The 12,633-nt window shown below is 39.7% G+C and overlaps 1 protein-coding gene across 15 annotated transcripts in view; it reads right to left on the bottom strand.

Moving 5' to 3' along the window:
- The window catches only part of NCOA6 (nuclear receptor coactivator 6), an 85,571-nt gene that overhangs the window by 29,804 nt on the left and 43,134 nt on the right, over positions 1-12,633 (bottom strand). For 8 of the 15 annotated variants that reach the window (XM_072736052.1, XM_072736055.1, XM_072736053.1 and 5 more), the window contains 4 exons: positions 11,556-11,678; positions 5,426-5,554; positions 3,892-4,752; positions 1,725-1,871 (listed from right to left, as the gene is read on the bottom strand). In XM_072736052.1, coding sequence (XP_072592153.1) covers positions 1,725-1,871; positions 3,892-4,752; positions 5,426-5,554; positions 11,556-11,678 — 1,260 coding nt within the window. The remainder of the gene's footprint in view (positions 1-1,724; positions 1,872-3,891; positions 4,753-5,425; positions 5,555-11,555; positions 11,679-12,633) is intronic. The other 7 variants (XM_072736060.1, XM_072736058.1, XM_072736063.1 and 4 more) reach the window with 2 other exon arrangements.

Raw genomic sequence — 12,633 nt, 5'->3', positions numbered from 1 at the left:
AAGAGTCAGATGCTCCAGTGACTGAGCTACCCAGATGCCCCCAGCCTTAGAAACTCTTAACTTGAACTCCATGGCCATTGTATATACTACACACACTGTATGCAAGTGTATAGTCATTCAATCAATAATTATTTGAGTACCTAATATGTACAAGACACTTTTGGTGCTAAGGTAATATCAATAAACAAGATAGACCAAATCCCTGATTCTTTGGAGTTAGCAAGAGACAGTAACAGGCAGAAAAGCATTTTTTTCAGGAAGAAGTAAAAGCTAACAAGAGAAATAAAGTAGGGTAAGAGAACAGAAAATGAGAAACAAGAGTAGAACTGTCTTATGATAAATAGAGAAAGCTGCCTTTCTCTTTATTCCACATGCAATATGTGCATGTGGAAGGCACCATATAAAAATATAAAATAGCTGGTGCTTGGGTGGAAGAATTATGAATGATTTTATTACTTTTTTATAACTTCCTATAAAACTCATGAATTCACATAACTCAGGAATGCAGTTTTGCATTAACAGATGGGGAAAGTCAAATAGACTGCCCTACTCTTCTCTTACCCTTCAAGAAATAGTCTGAACTTTTTAAAAAATTAAGTTAGAATTTTTCTTGCTCCTCAGTGATTTACAATTAGAGTTGGAACCATATAACTAAATTAACTCCAAGTAGGAATGGGGAGTTCTCCACAGAAAATTTTTGTACTACTTCAGTCCAAACTGCCTAAATGAGAAAGGACAAGAAGATTAGTCATGTGACCTAAGCAACCAGAAACTTGAGGTCTGGGCACATACATACTGCTCTATAAATTCATTTTAGCCATTCTGCTCCATCGTATTTCTTCTCCAAAATTTCTTCTTATATACACTATTGGCATTAAATCTATATTGATTGAGTCTGGTTTTCAAACACTACATGATAAACCAGAATATAAACATTCTGCATAAACATAGCTAACATGTACCATAGAGAGGTTTGTAAAAGTTGCAGTTCCCCAAAATGCCATGTGCTTCTCTACCTGTAGTTTACTTTGCCAGAAATGCCTTTTGCTCTTTTATTAACTCAGGAGCTGGTAAACCATGGCCCATGGGCCAAATCAACTGCCAGTTTCTTTTTTTTTTTTTAATTTTTATTTATTTATTTATGATAGTCACACAGAGAGAGAGAGAGAGAGGCAGAGACATAGGCAGAGGGAGAAGCAGGCTCCATGCACCGGGAGCCCGACGTGGGATTCGATCCCGGGTCTCCAGGATCGAGCCCTGGGCCAAAGGCAGGCGCTAAACTGCTGCGCCACCCAGGGATCCCCAACTGCCAGTTTCTAAATAAACAGTGTTTGGAACACTGCCATGCTCATTTATCATATTGCTTATGTTGCTTTTGTTGCTTATATTGCTTTTGTGTTATAACAGCAGAGTTAAGTAGTTGCGACAGAGACCATATAATCTGCAAAGCCTAAAATGTTTACTAACTGGGGCCCTTTATGAAAAAAAAAATTGCTGACCCCTGCTCGAACTCAAGTTTCATTTTCTTCCCTTAGGTATCTTTAGGTTCCCAAGACACTGTATCTATGTTTGCTATATTAGTTATTGCCCTGAAAGAATAACTGGGTTTGAGATTAAGGAGAAGGATCAGAACTTATATTTATCTGCATATTCTTATTGTCTATTATGGTATCTAACATACAATGTTCAATAAATGCTGGCTAAATAAAGCACAGAAAACAAACCTGCATGCTGGACATTTTGATTTGCTTGCAGCTGAGGGGCTCCTGAATTCCCAGGGGTGGTTGCTGTGGTCGAAGGCACCTGACCTTGCATAAAGTTCGGATTGGCCTGTCCTGCTGAGAAGCCAGGTGGGAGGCGTTTAGGCATTCCTTAATAGAAAACAATGAGTAAGGCAGTTACCTAGCAAATTTATACTCTTGCTTAGATGTGGAATGAATAAGGAAGGATGAGCTGCATGAAGTCTCCACTGGCTTAGCTCTCTGTCACACTGGTAGGATCTTTAATAATAAGGTTGGGAAAGATGGTTAAAAAAATCAACACAATCTCTTACATGAGCATTGTCAAGATGAAAAATAAATACTAAAAATTTACACTTAGAACATGCCAAGGAAGAGATGGCAATCTGCTCCCTAAATGTGATCTGAGGCCACGTCACAGCAAGGTTTAGGGCTCACTTTTCGTGATAATACAACAGACCCCAAAACTTTACATATTTTCACACAGGCACCAAAGGAATACGCTAAATTCTCTTTTATTCAAACAAATTGATCAAAAGTACTAAAAAACAAAGAGCTGGGTCCTGATATTAATAATAGGTGATTTTTTTCCATTAAGGGAAATGGATGACAATCTCCTTTGTGGAAATTTTCCTCCAATATTGTGCTTGTCTCTTGGGAAGAGATAGGAGATTAGAAACAATCTATAGGAGCTTCAAAGTGAAGCTATCATCATCATGCCTTCCCCTTTTAAGGTTTGTTGTAATTCCAACAGCTATGGTACCAAAAGCCATGCTCTAATGGAATCTTACAAACATATTACTTCCTTTTATATGAAAGTTTAATTTCAGAAAATAGATCTGTAAGAAGGAGGATCTCAGAACCCACTCATTGTTTATAATGTAGGCCTTGATGTGGCCAGATCACCTAGGTGAGCACATCATCTGCTCTATGAAAGCATCAAGACCTAAAGCTCACTTAAAAATTTTTGTATTAGTCCATTTATTTTTAAGGACCAAATTTTCAATGTCCTGAAAAACACTTTGTAGACAAATATGCATTTGTCCTTTCTTTAGCAGTGACAAGTCCCCATTTGCATGCTTCCACTGTAATTAAATCAGTAATCACATTTGCAGGAGGGACTACCCAGCTTCCACTGATCCAGGGCTAGATGCCCAGAACAGTGAAGTTTGGAACTAAAACATTCTTGCATTTTCTAAAAACTTCTTAGGATTCAAATATTATAGCCTGCACGTCAGCAAAATTAATTACAAGAGAGTGAAAAGACTGATGAGCAACTTAATTTCACCAGAAACCATGAGAACATGCCTTTGCTATGTTGCACTGAAGATGCAAGGGTTTTTTTCTGGGTAGGCAATGGGTGTCTTTTGGTGGGGACATGTTTATCAGATGACAGTATTACTGACACTCTATATACCTTACTGAAAAGCTCCAAGCACATTCATGTGCACTAGATCAATGATTAATAAGAATAAATAATAAACATGGAGATGGATAAGTTTTACTGTAATCGTTTTACCTCTCACACATTAAGCTCCATTGCTTTTTCTTCATACAAGAGGCACCTTACAAAATAAATAAATAAATCTCCTTTAGGTATAACTGGTGGAATTCCCTCTCTAAGGAGCAGGCATTGGCATTATAAAACTATAAAAGTTAATGATTTCTGAACTTACTCCCCTTTAACACTTTAATCAAATATAACAAATACCATGCTTACTACTTTACTAAGATTATCAAAATCGGAAACTTGAAGGGATTTTTCCCCAAAGACCCTGTATTTATCTTTTCATTTTTGCTCTATTGCATAATCTTAATTTTTTTCAACAGCTGAGCAGTTTAAGCTAATAAAATGCATGTTTCTTCTGGACATCTTAATTTACTAGTCCAAGAACAAGTAAAAATAATTTGAAAAACAAAATGGAAATCTCTATATTGAATTTTACCTGCATTTTTATCCAGAGGGCTAGCTTAAATGTAACCAATAAGATGCTGCATAATACATCAAGTTAACTAATTTATATTAAGTGTCACCACTATATCCACAAAGCCAAATAATTATATCCTCCCTCCATTAACTCTAAATACTGAAGTTCTATTAAGATCTATCTCCAGTAAATTTACCAACACAAATAGCTTCAGTGTTCCTCACCTCCTAGGCCTGGATGTAAACTCTGTGGCCCCTGGTTTGGTGGTTGCTGCTGCATCACCATGAAGTTAGGTGGCACATTTCCCTGTTGAACCATAGGATTCCGACCGGGAGAGCTGACGGGCTGCTGAAATCCCTGGGGAAGTGGGTTATTTTGAGGTGGCCTTGGTCCCATCTGCTGCTGAGTTTGGTTAACCGTTGGGGAGGATGCAGGGGATCCCTGCTGGAAGGAGGAAGGTGAGGAGGCAGGAGACTTGTTGGTGAGGTGGGGCTGCTGCAGGGGGGTTGGGACCCTGGAGGGCCCTCCCTGCAAGCTCTTCATCTGAGGAGCTGTGAACTGGCCTGGGTTGCTCATCTGAGGAAAGTTTGTATGGGCTTGTGAGGCTTGCTGGCTGCCAAAGGGATATGGAGGGGGAGGGTGGGAAGGTGTCTGTACCGTGGCTAAGGATGGTCTTGCCTGGAGTTGCTGTTGCATTGGGCCAGGCAAGGGAGCCTTCTTCCACCCTTGGTTTGCAGTCATTGTGCCCAGAGAACCCTGGGCTGGAGGAGGCTGAAGGGCTCCAGAAGGCAGCTGGTTCCAGCCTGGAGGAACAGGCACCTGAGTTGGGGCAGTAAACTGGGGTCGAATTCCCTGTGGCTGTTGCTGCTGATGTTGCTGTGGGGGTCTTGCCTGTAGCTGCTGCTGCTGCTGTTGTTGTTGCTGCTGCTGCTGCTGTTGCTGCTGCTGCAGCTGGGGAAAACCGGCTGGGTTCATTTGTCTGTTCACAGGGACAGGCTGCATTGGGTGGTGCGGGGGAGCTAAAGATCCTGAGGGATGATTCTGTGGCTGTAAATGGAGCCCAGAGAGGAGTGGATCCATTGCATCTGTTTAAAGACAGTCAACAAAGCAATAATTATATTACTACAACCTAGATCTTACAGTAGTAGTCTTAGCAATTCTGCATATAGAGAGCGAAGTCCCCCTGGTACCTTCAGGAAATGTTTGTGAGCACCTTCTATATGCAAAGCAACATACCAAGATGACAGAAAGAGACTACTGCCTAGAAAGAGTTTATGGTTCAAAAGTGGATATAACAGCATAAAATGCAGAGGAGTGTTTTCTAAAGCATATTCTGGGGAACTATGTTTATTAGTGTTGTAAGAAAACAAAACAAAATATAGTCAATTAGTTTTGGTAACAATTGAACCTAACCATCTTAGGTTTCTTTCCTGCAGGACTTTCAGTGCCTCCAAGAGGTTAATTCTGAATCTCTAGGAGGGAGGGTAAACCATAATGCTCTTACCAAACTTACTACAGAATTCTCTGCCATGAAGTATCATCCAGAACTACATATCCATTTTTAGGAGTGTTGGGTTATAACTGATAAGAGAATGAGAAATTCTGAGAAGGAAATGATGACCTTTAGCTTGAAGAAACAGGGAAGATTTTGTAAAGAATTGGTGGCCTACGAATTTGATATCAGGGACAGCTGAATTTTCTAATAATCTCTGCAACTAGGTCCAGCTTCTTCAATCCTCAAAGATTAGAGGTCATTACCTGACTGAGAAGCAGGGCGAGGAGTCCTGGGTTGCAGCTCTGAATTGGGGCCTGGTGCCATCATGGAAGATGACACATTTACACTCTGGGGTATCATAACAGTGGCAGGGCTGGTCATCCTTATTAGTCCTAAAGGAAAAAGAAAATCCCTAGAATAGAGTACTGGAATTGGCACATTTGTTTTTAAATTAAATATTTCAAGGATATGAAAAGGTATGGAAAATTTCTGTACCCATCATCTACCTTGTTAAGTAACATTTTGCCCCATTCCCTTCAGATACATATATAGACACAAAAGCCCCCCTTCCTTCCCAATCTCATTCCATTCCCTTTCTTATAATTGGAATTAATAGTTCCATACATGTTTATTTTTTCTACATATGTAGGTAAACTATAACATGTTTAGTATGCTTTTAATCTTTGTGTAAGTGGTACCACACTCTGTCTTCTTCAGTTTCCTTTTTCACTTAATATTACTTTTTGAGATCCATCCATCTGGACTGCTATAACGGTGATCTATTTTACAGAACCCAGGGATCCCTGGGTGGCGCAGTGGTTTAACGCCTGCCTTTGGCCCAGGGCGCAATCCTGGAGACCCGGGATCGAATCCCACATTGGGCTCCCGGTGCATGGAGCCTGCTTCTCCCTCTGCCTGTGTCTCTGCCTCTCTTTCTCTCTGTGTGACTATCATAAAAAAAAAAAAAAAAAAAGCAAAAACAAAAACAGAACCCATACATTCTCCTGCTGATGAATAGGTAGAGTTCTCAGGTTCTCCCTCTCCTTGCCCCAAATTTTCATTCTTACAACTCTACAATGTTATGTGTTCTTGTGGACATGTGTCTTTAGATTATATACTTAGAATTCCTAGATTTTAAGTATAAGCATCTTCCATTTTACTAAATATTGGCAAACTGCTCTCAAAAAACTGGTTATACCAGGGTGGTTGGCTGGCTCAGTGGGAGGAACACGAGACTCTAGAGATCGGGGTTGTGAATTCAAGCCCCACATGGTGGGTGTAGATTTCTTAAATAGATAAACTTTAAAAAAGTAGTTATGCCAATTTATATTCCAATTAGCAGTTTGACAACTACTCTTATTCCGTATCTTTCTAATTTCTGATACTATTAGACTTTTTAGGATTTTAGCATCTATGTTAACAAGTGAAAATATATTATCCTCTTGGGTTCCTGTGTGGCTCAGTCGGTTAAGCATCTGTCTTCAGCTCAGGTCATGATCCCAGGGTTCTAGGATTGAGTTATGCATCAGGCTTCCTGCTGGGCAAAGGGTCTGCTTCTCCCTCTCCCTCTGCCCCTTCCCCCTACTCATCCTCTCTCTTGCCATGCATGCTCTGTCTCTGAATTTTTAAAAAATCTTAAAAAAAATAGGGGATCCCTGGGTGGCTCAGCAGTTTAGCGCCTGCCTTTGGCCCAGGGCATGATCCTGGAGTCCCTGGATCGAGTCCCACATCCGGCTTTCTGTATGGGGCCTGCTTCTCCCTCTGCCTGTGTCTCTGCTTCTCTCTCTGTGTGTCTCTCATGAATAAATAAATAAAATCTTTTTTTTTTTTTTTTAATTATCCTCTCTTCATGTCTCTGAGTTTTGGCATCAAGATTAAAAATAACTTCAAAAAAAGAGCTGGAAAGCATCCTTCCTTTGCCTATGCTCTGGAAGAATATTTGAATCTTTTTTTTTAAGATTATATTTATTTATTTGAAGAGAGAGAGAGAATGAGAGCGAGCGAGCACATGAGCAGGAGGGGCAGAGGGAGAAGCAGGCTCTCTGCTCAGTGTTCAGTGTCAACACTGAGCAGAGAGCCTGACAGGGGGCTCAAGCCCAGAATCCCAGGATCATGATATGGGTCAAAGGCAGCTGCTTACCCAACTGAGCCATTCAGGTGCCCCCTATATCTGTTCTTTAAATGTTTAGTAAACTCACATGGAAAACTATTGGGGCCTGGGTTATATAACTGATTCACAGAGAGACAGATTTTTAATTATTTCAATTTCTTAAATAGTTACAGATTTTTCAAGTTTTCTTACAATCAGTTTTGGTTAAATTATATTTTCAAGAAAATTGTCCGGGCACCTGGGTGGCTCAGTGCTTGAGCATCTGCCTTTGGCTCAGGTCATGATCCCGGGGTCCCAGGATGGAGTCCCCACATCAAGCTCCCTGCAGGGAGCCTGCTCCTCCCTCTGCCTATGTCTCTGCCTCTCATGAATAAATAAATAAAATAAAAAAGAAAATTGTTAATTTTCTGACACTTTAAAATTTATTAGCATGAAGTTATTCACAACTTTTTTCCATTTTGAGATATAATTCATGTATTATAAAATTTGCCCTTTTGAAGTATACACTTTTTCCCCCCTTCTTTACATTGCTTATGCCTTCTCTTTTTAAAATTTAACCATGTTCAACAATTTTAATTGTTTTTTTCAAAGAAACATCTTTGGTTTTGTTCTTTTATTTTTTTAAAGACTTTATTCATGAGAGACACAGAGAGAGGGAGAGAGGCAGAGACACAGGCAGAGGGAGAAGCAGGCTCCCTGCGGGGAGCCCGATGTGAGACTTGACCCTGGGACTCCAGGACCATGCCTTGGGCTGAAGGCAGACACTCAATCACTGAGCCACCCAGGCGTACCACTCATTATTCCATTTTAATTATTTTTTTGCTATCCATCATGACTGCTTTTTAAAAAATCGTGCATAGGGGATCCCTGAGTGGCTCAGCGGTTTAGTGCTTGCCTTTGGCCCAGGGCGTGATCCCGGAGTCCTGGGATCGAGTCCCGCATCGGGCTCCCGGCATGGAGCCTGCTTCTCCGTCTGCCTGTGTCTCTGCCTCTCTCTCCTCTCTCTATGACTATCAGGAATTAAAAAAAAAAAAAAAATCATGCATATTTACAATGTATTTTAAATTTTCTAGAAATACAGGATATTTTGGTTAGCTGTTTTTGATTGTTCGCCACTGACTTAACTGTATTGTGGTCAAAGAATATGATCTGTTTTTTTTTTTTTTTTTTTTTTTTTTAGAATATGATCTGTTGATACCAATATTCGTTTGTTTGACACAGAGACGGGGCACAAACATAGGCAGAGGGAGAAGCAGGCTGCCAGCAGGGAGCCTGATGTGGGACTCGATCCCAGGACCCTGGGATTATGACCTCACCCGAAGGCAGATGCTCAACCACTGAGCCACCTAGGTGCTCCCCAATATTTGGTATTTACTGAAAGTTGATTTTAGAAAAATACATGATCAATTTGTATAACGTTCCATTTATGCTTGTAACACTTGAATAAGTGTTATCCTTACTAATTTTCAAAATAAGCTCCATACATCAATTACTAACACAGGTGTGTTAATATCTTCCCTAAAAGGATATCTCCATGTAATCCTGTCCACTTTTGCCTCACATATCTTGAGGCTAGGTTATTAAGTACATAAAAGTTTAGCTGTCTTTCTGATGACTACTTCATTTTATATCATACAGCAGCCCTATTTATCCTCAGTAATGCTTTTTTATCTTAAGTGTGTTTTATCTTATAAAAATATTGTTATATCTCTTTTCTTGGTTAATATTCACCTGGATTATCTTTTTTCCATCCTTTTAACTATAAACCAAATCCTTATGTTTTATGTGCTTCCTGTAAGAGCACATAACTAAATCTGAGGTTATTATTCAACTTGATTAATCACTATCTCTATCAGTGTTCACAATACATTTACTATTAATTGCTAGTATATTTTGATTCATTTTATCATTTTATGATACTCTTTTTTTTTAATTTTTATTTATTTATGATAGTCACACAGCGAGGGGGAGAGAGAGAGAGAGAGAGAGAGAGAGAGAGAGAGGCGCAGAGACATAGGCAGAGGGAGAAGCAGGCTCCATGCACCGGGAGCCCGACGTGGGATTCGATCCTGGGTCTCCAGGATCGCGCCCTGGGCCAAAGGCAGGCGCCAAACCGCTGCGCCACCCAGGGATCCCTTTTTTCTTTTTTTTAATGATACCCCTGGCTCTTTTTTTTTTTTTTTTAGATTTTATTATTTATTTATTCATGAGAGACACACACACACACACACACAGAGAGAGAGAGAGAGAGAGAGAGAGGCAGAGACACAGGCAGAGGGAAAAGCAGGCTCCATGCAGGGAGTCCAATGTGGGACTCGATCCCAGGACTCCAGGATCATGCCCTGAGCTGAAGGCAGGCGCTAAATCACTGAGCCACCCAGGGATTCCCCCCACCCAGCTCTTTACCCCTTCTTTTTCTATGGTGTTTTCCTATTTGTTTCTGTGCTATTTTCCTAATTTTCTTGGATTTTTTCCAACATGTCCTCCGTTTTTACCCCTCCATTACTAGTTTAGAAGTTATACATTTTATTTCTATTATTTTATTTTTATTTATTTATTTGAGAGCGAGAGAGTGTGTGCATACAGCAGCAGGGGGAGGAGCAGAGGGAGAAGCAGACTCCCCACAGGGAGCCTGATGTGGGGTTGGACCCCAGGACCCCAGGATCAAGACCAGAGCCGAAGGCAGATGCTTAACTGACTGAGGCCACCCAGGTGCCCCTCTATTATTTTAATGATATCTTTTGTCAAAACACACTTGACTTAAAGTCTAAACATGTGACAATCATTATTGCTAAATGAGCCAATATTTATTTAGATTTAACCCATGTTGACCAATTATTTAGCTCAGCATTCCTTCCTAGATCTTATTTCTTCCATTTTAGGTTCAATTTCTTCTTTCTGAAGTAGATTCTTGAGCAGTTCAAATTAGCAAGAGTCTGTTAATGGTACCTTCTCTTAGTGTCTTTGAAAATATCTATTTTATACTACTCTTTATAGTATAGGTAGGTTTAAAATTCTAGTCTGTCAATTACTCTCTCATCACTTTGAAAATATTGTTCCAGTGTTTCCTGGTTTTCAGTGTTGCTGCTAAGAAATCAGCTGTGATATGACAGCTTTTTGTTTGTAAATAACTGGTCTTTTGAGTTGTTTTTAACATTCTCATTGTTTTTCATGTTCTACAGTTTTACAATTTGTGTCAAATGTGGATTTATTTTTATTTACATTGGTCAGGATTTCTGAGGATTCACATCTTTCACCAATTCTGGAAAAATTTCAACTATTCTGACTATTGGTCCTCCATCCTAGATCTATTCTTTCACTAACTATATGCAACTTGGCTAGACTCTTTCCACTCTGGTTCTTTAGTACTGGCAAGAGCATCACTGATTATCTCTCATCAAGCTACCACAATACCAAATGCTCAGACTTTAGTGGAGAACTATAACTACTGACCCCCTACAATAGGTACATCTACTATGTGGTATTCCATAATAGTCTAATAGCACAGGTCCAGATATATCACAGGAACTCTGTAAACATCAGCTTCATGGCTCAGGGCTCATCCAACTTCAAGCACGAGCTCAAAAGATTGTAAGCAAAATTACCTCATTTTTTAGGTGAAGAAACTGCTGCTTAGAGAGGTGTAGGGACTAGTGTGGGGTAACCAGGAAATGGCACTGCCAGGATAAAAATCTAGTTTCAATTTTATATGGCCAAGTTCAGTAATGGTTTATAAATTGAGCCTCTCCATTCTACTGTATTTCTTCATGAGCTACTGTGGTAGGTAGGGAGAAATTTGTTTTACTGGAAAACTTAGCAAATAATTTATAACTCAATTTCTAAGTACCAAAAACACATATTCTTTCACATGCTTCTTCAGATTCCATGTAAGCACACAAGAACTCTCAGGTCACAGATTCTCAGCCTCAGAGAAAGTGGGAGTTGGAAAACTACATTCTCTACTATGCTATAAACATTCTGAGGGTAGAAAATATTTTATTCATTTCTATCTCCAACACTTAGTAGAGGTCCTGTCGTCTAAAAAGAACTCAATAAATGTTTCCTGCACAGCTCAGTGCTCATGTATTTACCTTTAAGCATGAACCCATGCTCTGTGACTCTGCCCTCCTAAGAGAGATTTAAATCTTGCTTTCCTAAACCAGAAAACAGAGATGTGCCAGAAACCCCCATCTATTTTGCAGGACCCAAATGATTATACATTAGCAAATAAAGAGAAACAAGCAAACCAGTAAAATGTCCTACAACTGAGCGGGAGACCTCACCTGGACCACCGGCCATGGGAAATGCTGCCTCCATCCTAACTGAATTTCCAGCTCCCATGGGTCCATTCATTCTCACATCTTGGCTTCGGTTCTGAGCCAAAGCCAGGTTGATAGCACCTTCCCCTGAAAATGATAGGTTATAAAAAGGAAACCATCAGAATAAGATGCAAATGTTACTTAAAAACAGGTACACAAGAACTTTAGTTTTTTGTGTTTTTGAAGAATTATGGTAAGCTTACCACCACAAAAGGTTAAGTTCAATACTATATAGGTCTTCCTTCAACTTCATTTGAGTAGGTTTACTTACATGAAGAACAAGGAGAACATAACAATCCTCACAATCTAGCAGATAGGCAATTGTGAATGATAGTGTCAGGAGATGGCTTGTAACTCTGAGTATCTATGTTCAAGTAGCTCATGGTGTATGCATGTGTGCATGTGTGTCTATGAGCATGAGAAGGAAGAAAATGCTCTCAAATTCTCAAAATCCTAGATTACCTTTTGGGAATTTACAATCAGAAGGTAGAGACATGAATAGGTTTAATGGAGAAAGAGAACACATGATGGTATATTTGTGAGCAAAACACCATTTCCCTTTCAACAACTGCAACATAAACAGGTATCTATTAGAGATATTCATGCAATAAAGAGTAGGTAGGTTGCTACTAATCTACTTTTACAGCATCTAATGATCAAACCAACATTTGTACAGTTTTTATTTTATTTTAATTTTTATTTATTTATGATAGTCACACAGAGAGAGAGAGAGAGAGAGAGATAGGCAGAGACATAGGCAGAGGGAGAAGCAGGCTCCATGCACCGGGAGCCCGACGTGGGATTCTATCCTGGGTCTCCAGGATCGCGCCCCGGGGCCAAAGGCAGGCGCTAAACCACTGCGCCACCCAGGGATCCCCTGTACAGTTTTTAATGCTTACAAGATTTTATCTCATTTGAACCTCACAATATCCTGGTAGGTAACATAATTATAAGTATTACAATTAATTTGAGGTAACTCTAAACTTAGAGATAACTTAAATTTCACTTGGTTTAATTATAAAAAGAAACAAATTTCAGGAAA

Source organism: Vulpes vulpes, chromosome 14 (genome assembly GCF_048418805.1).
Source record: "Vulpes vulpes isolate BD-2025 chromosome 14, VulVul3, whole genome shotgun sequence".
Classification (NCBI taxonomy): domain Eukaryota; kingdom Metazoa; phylum Chordata; class Mammalia; order Carnivora; family Canidae; genus Vulpes; species Vulpes vulpes.
Note: the sequence above shows the minus strand (reverse complement) of the source record. Positions and strands in the feature narration are given on the sequence as shown.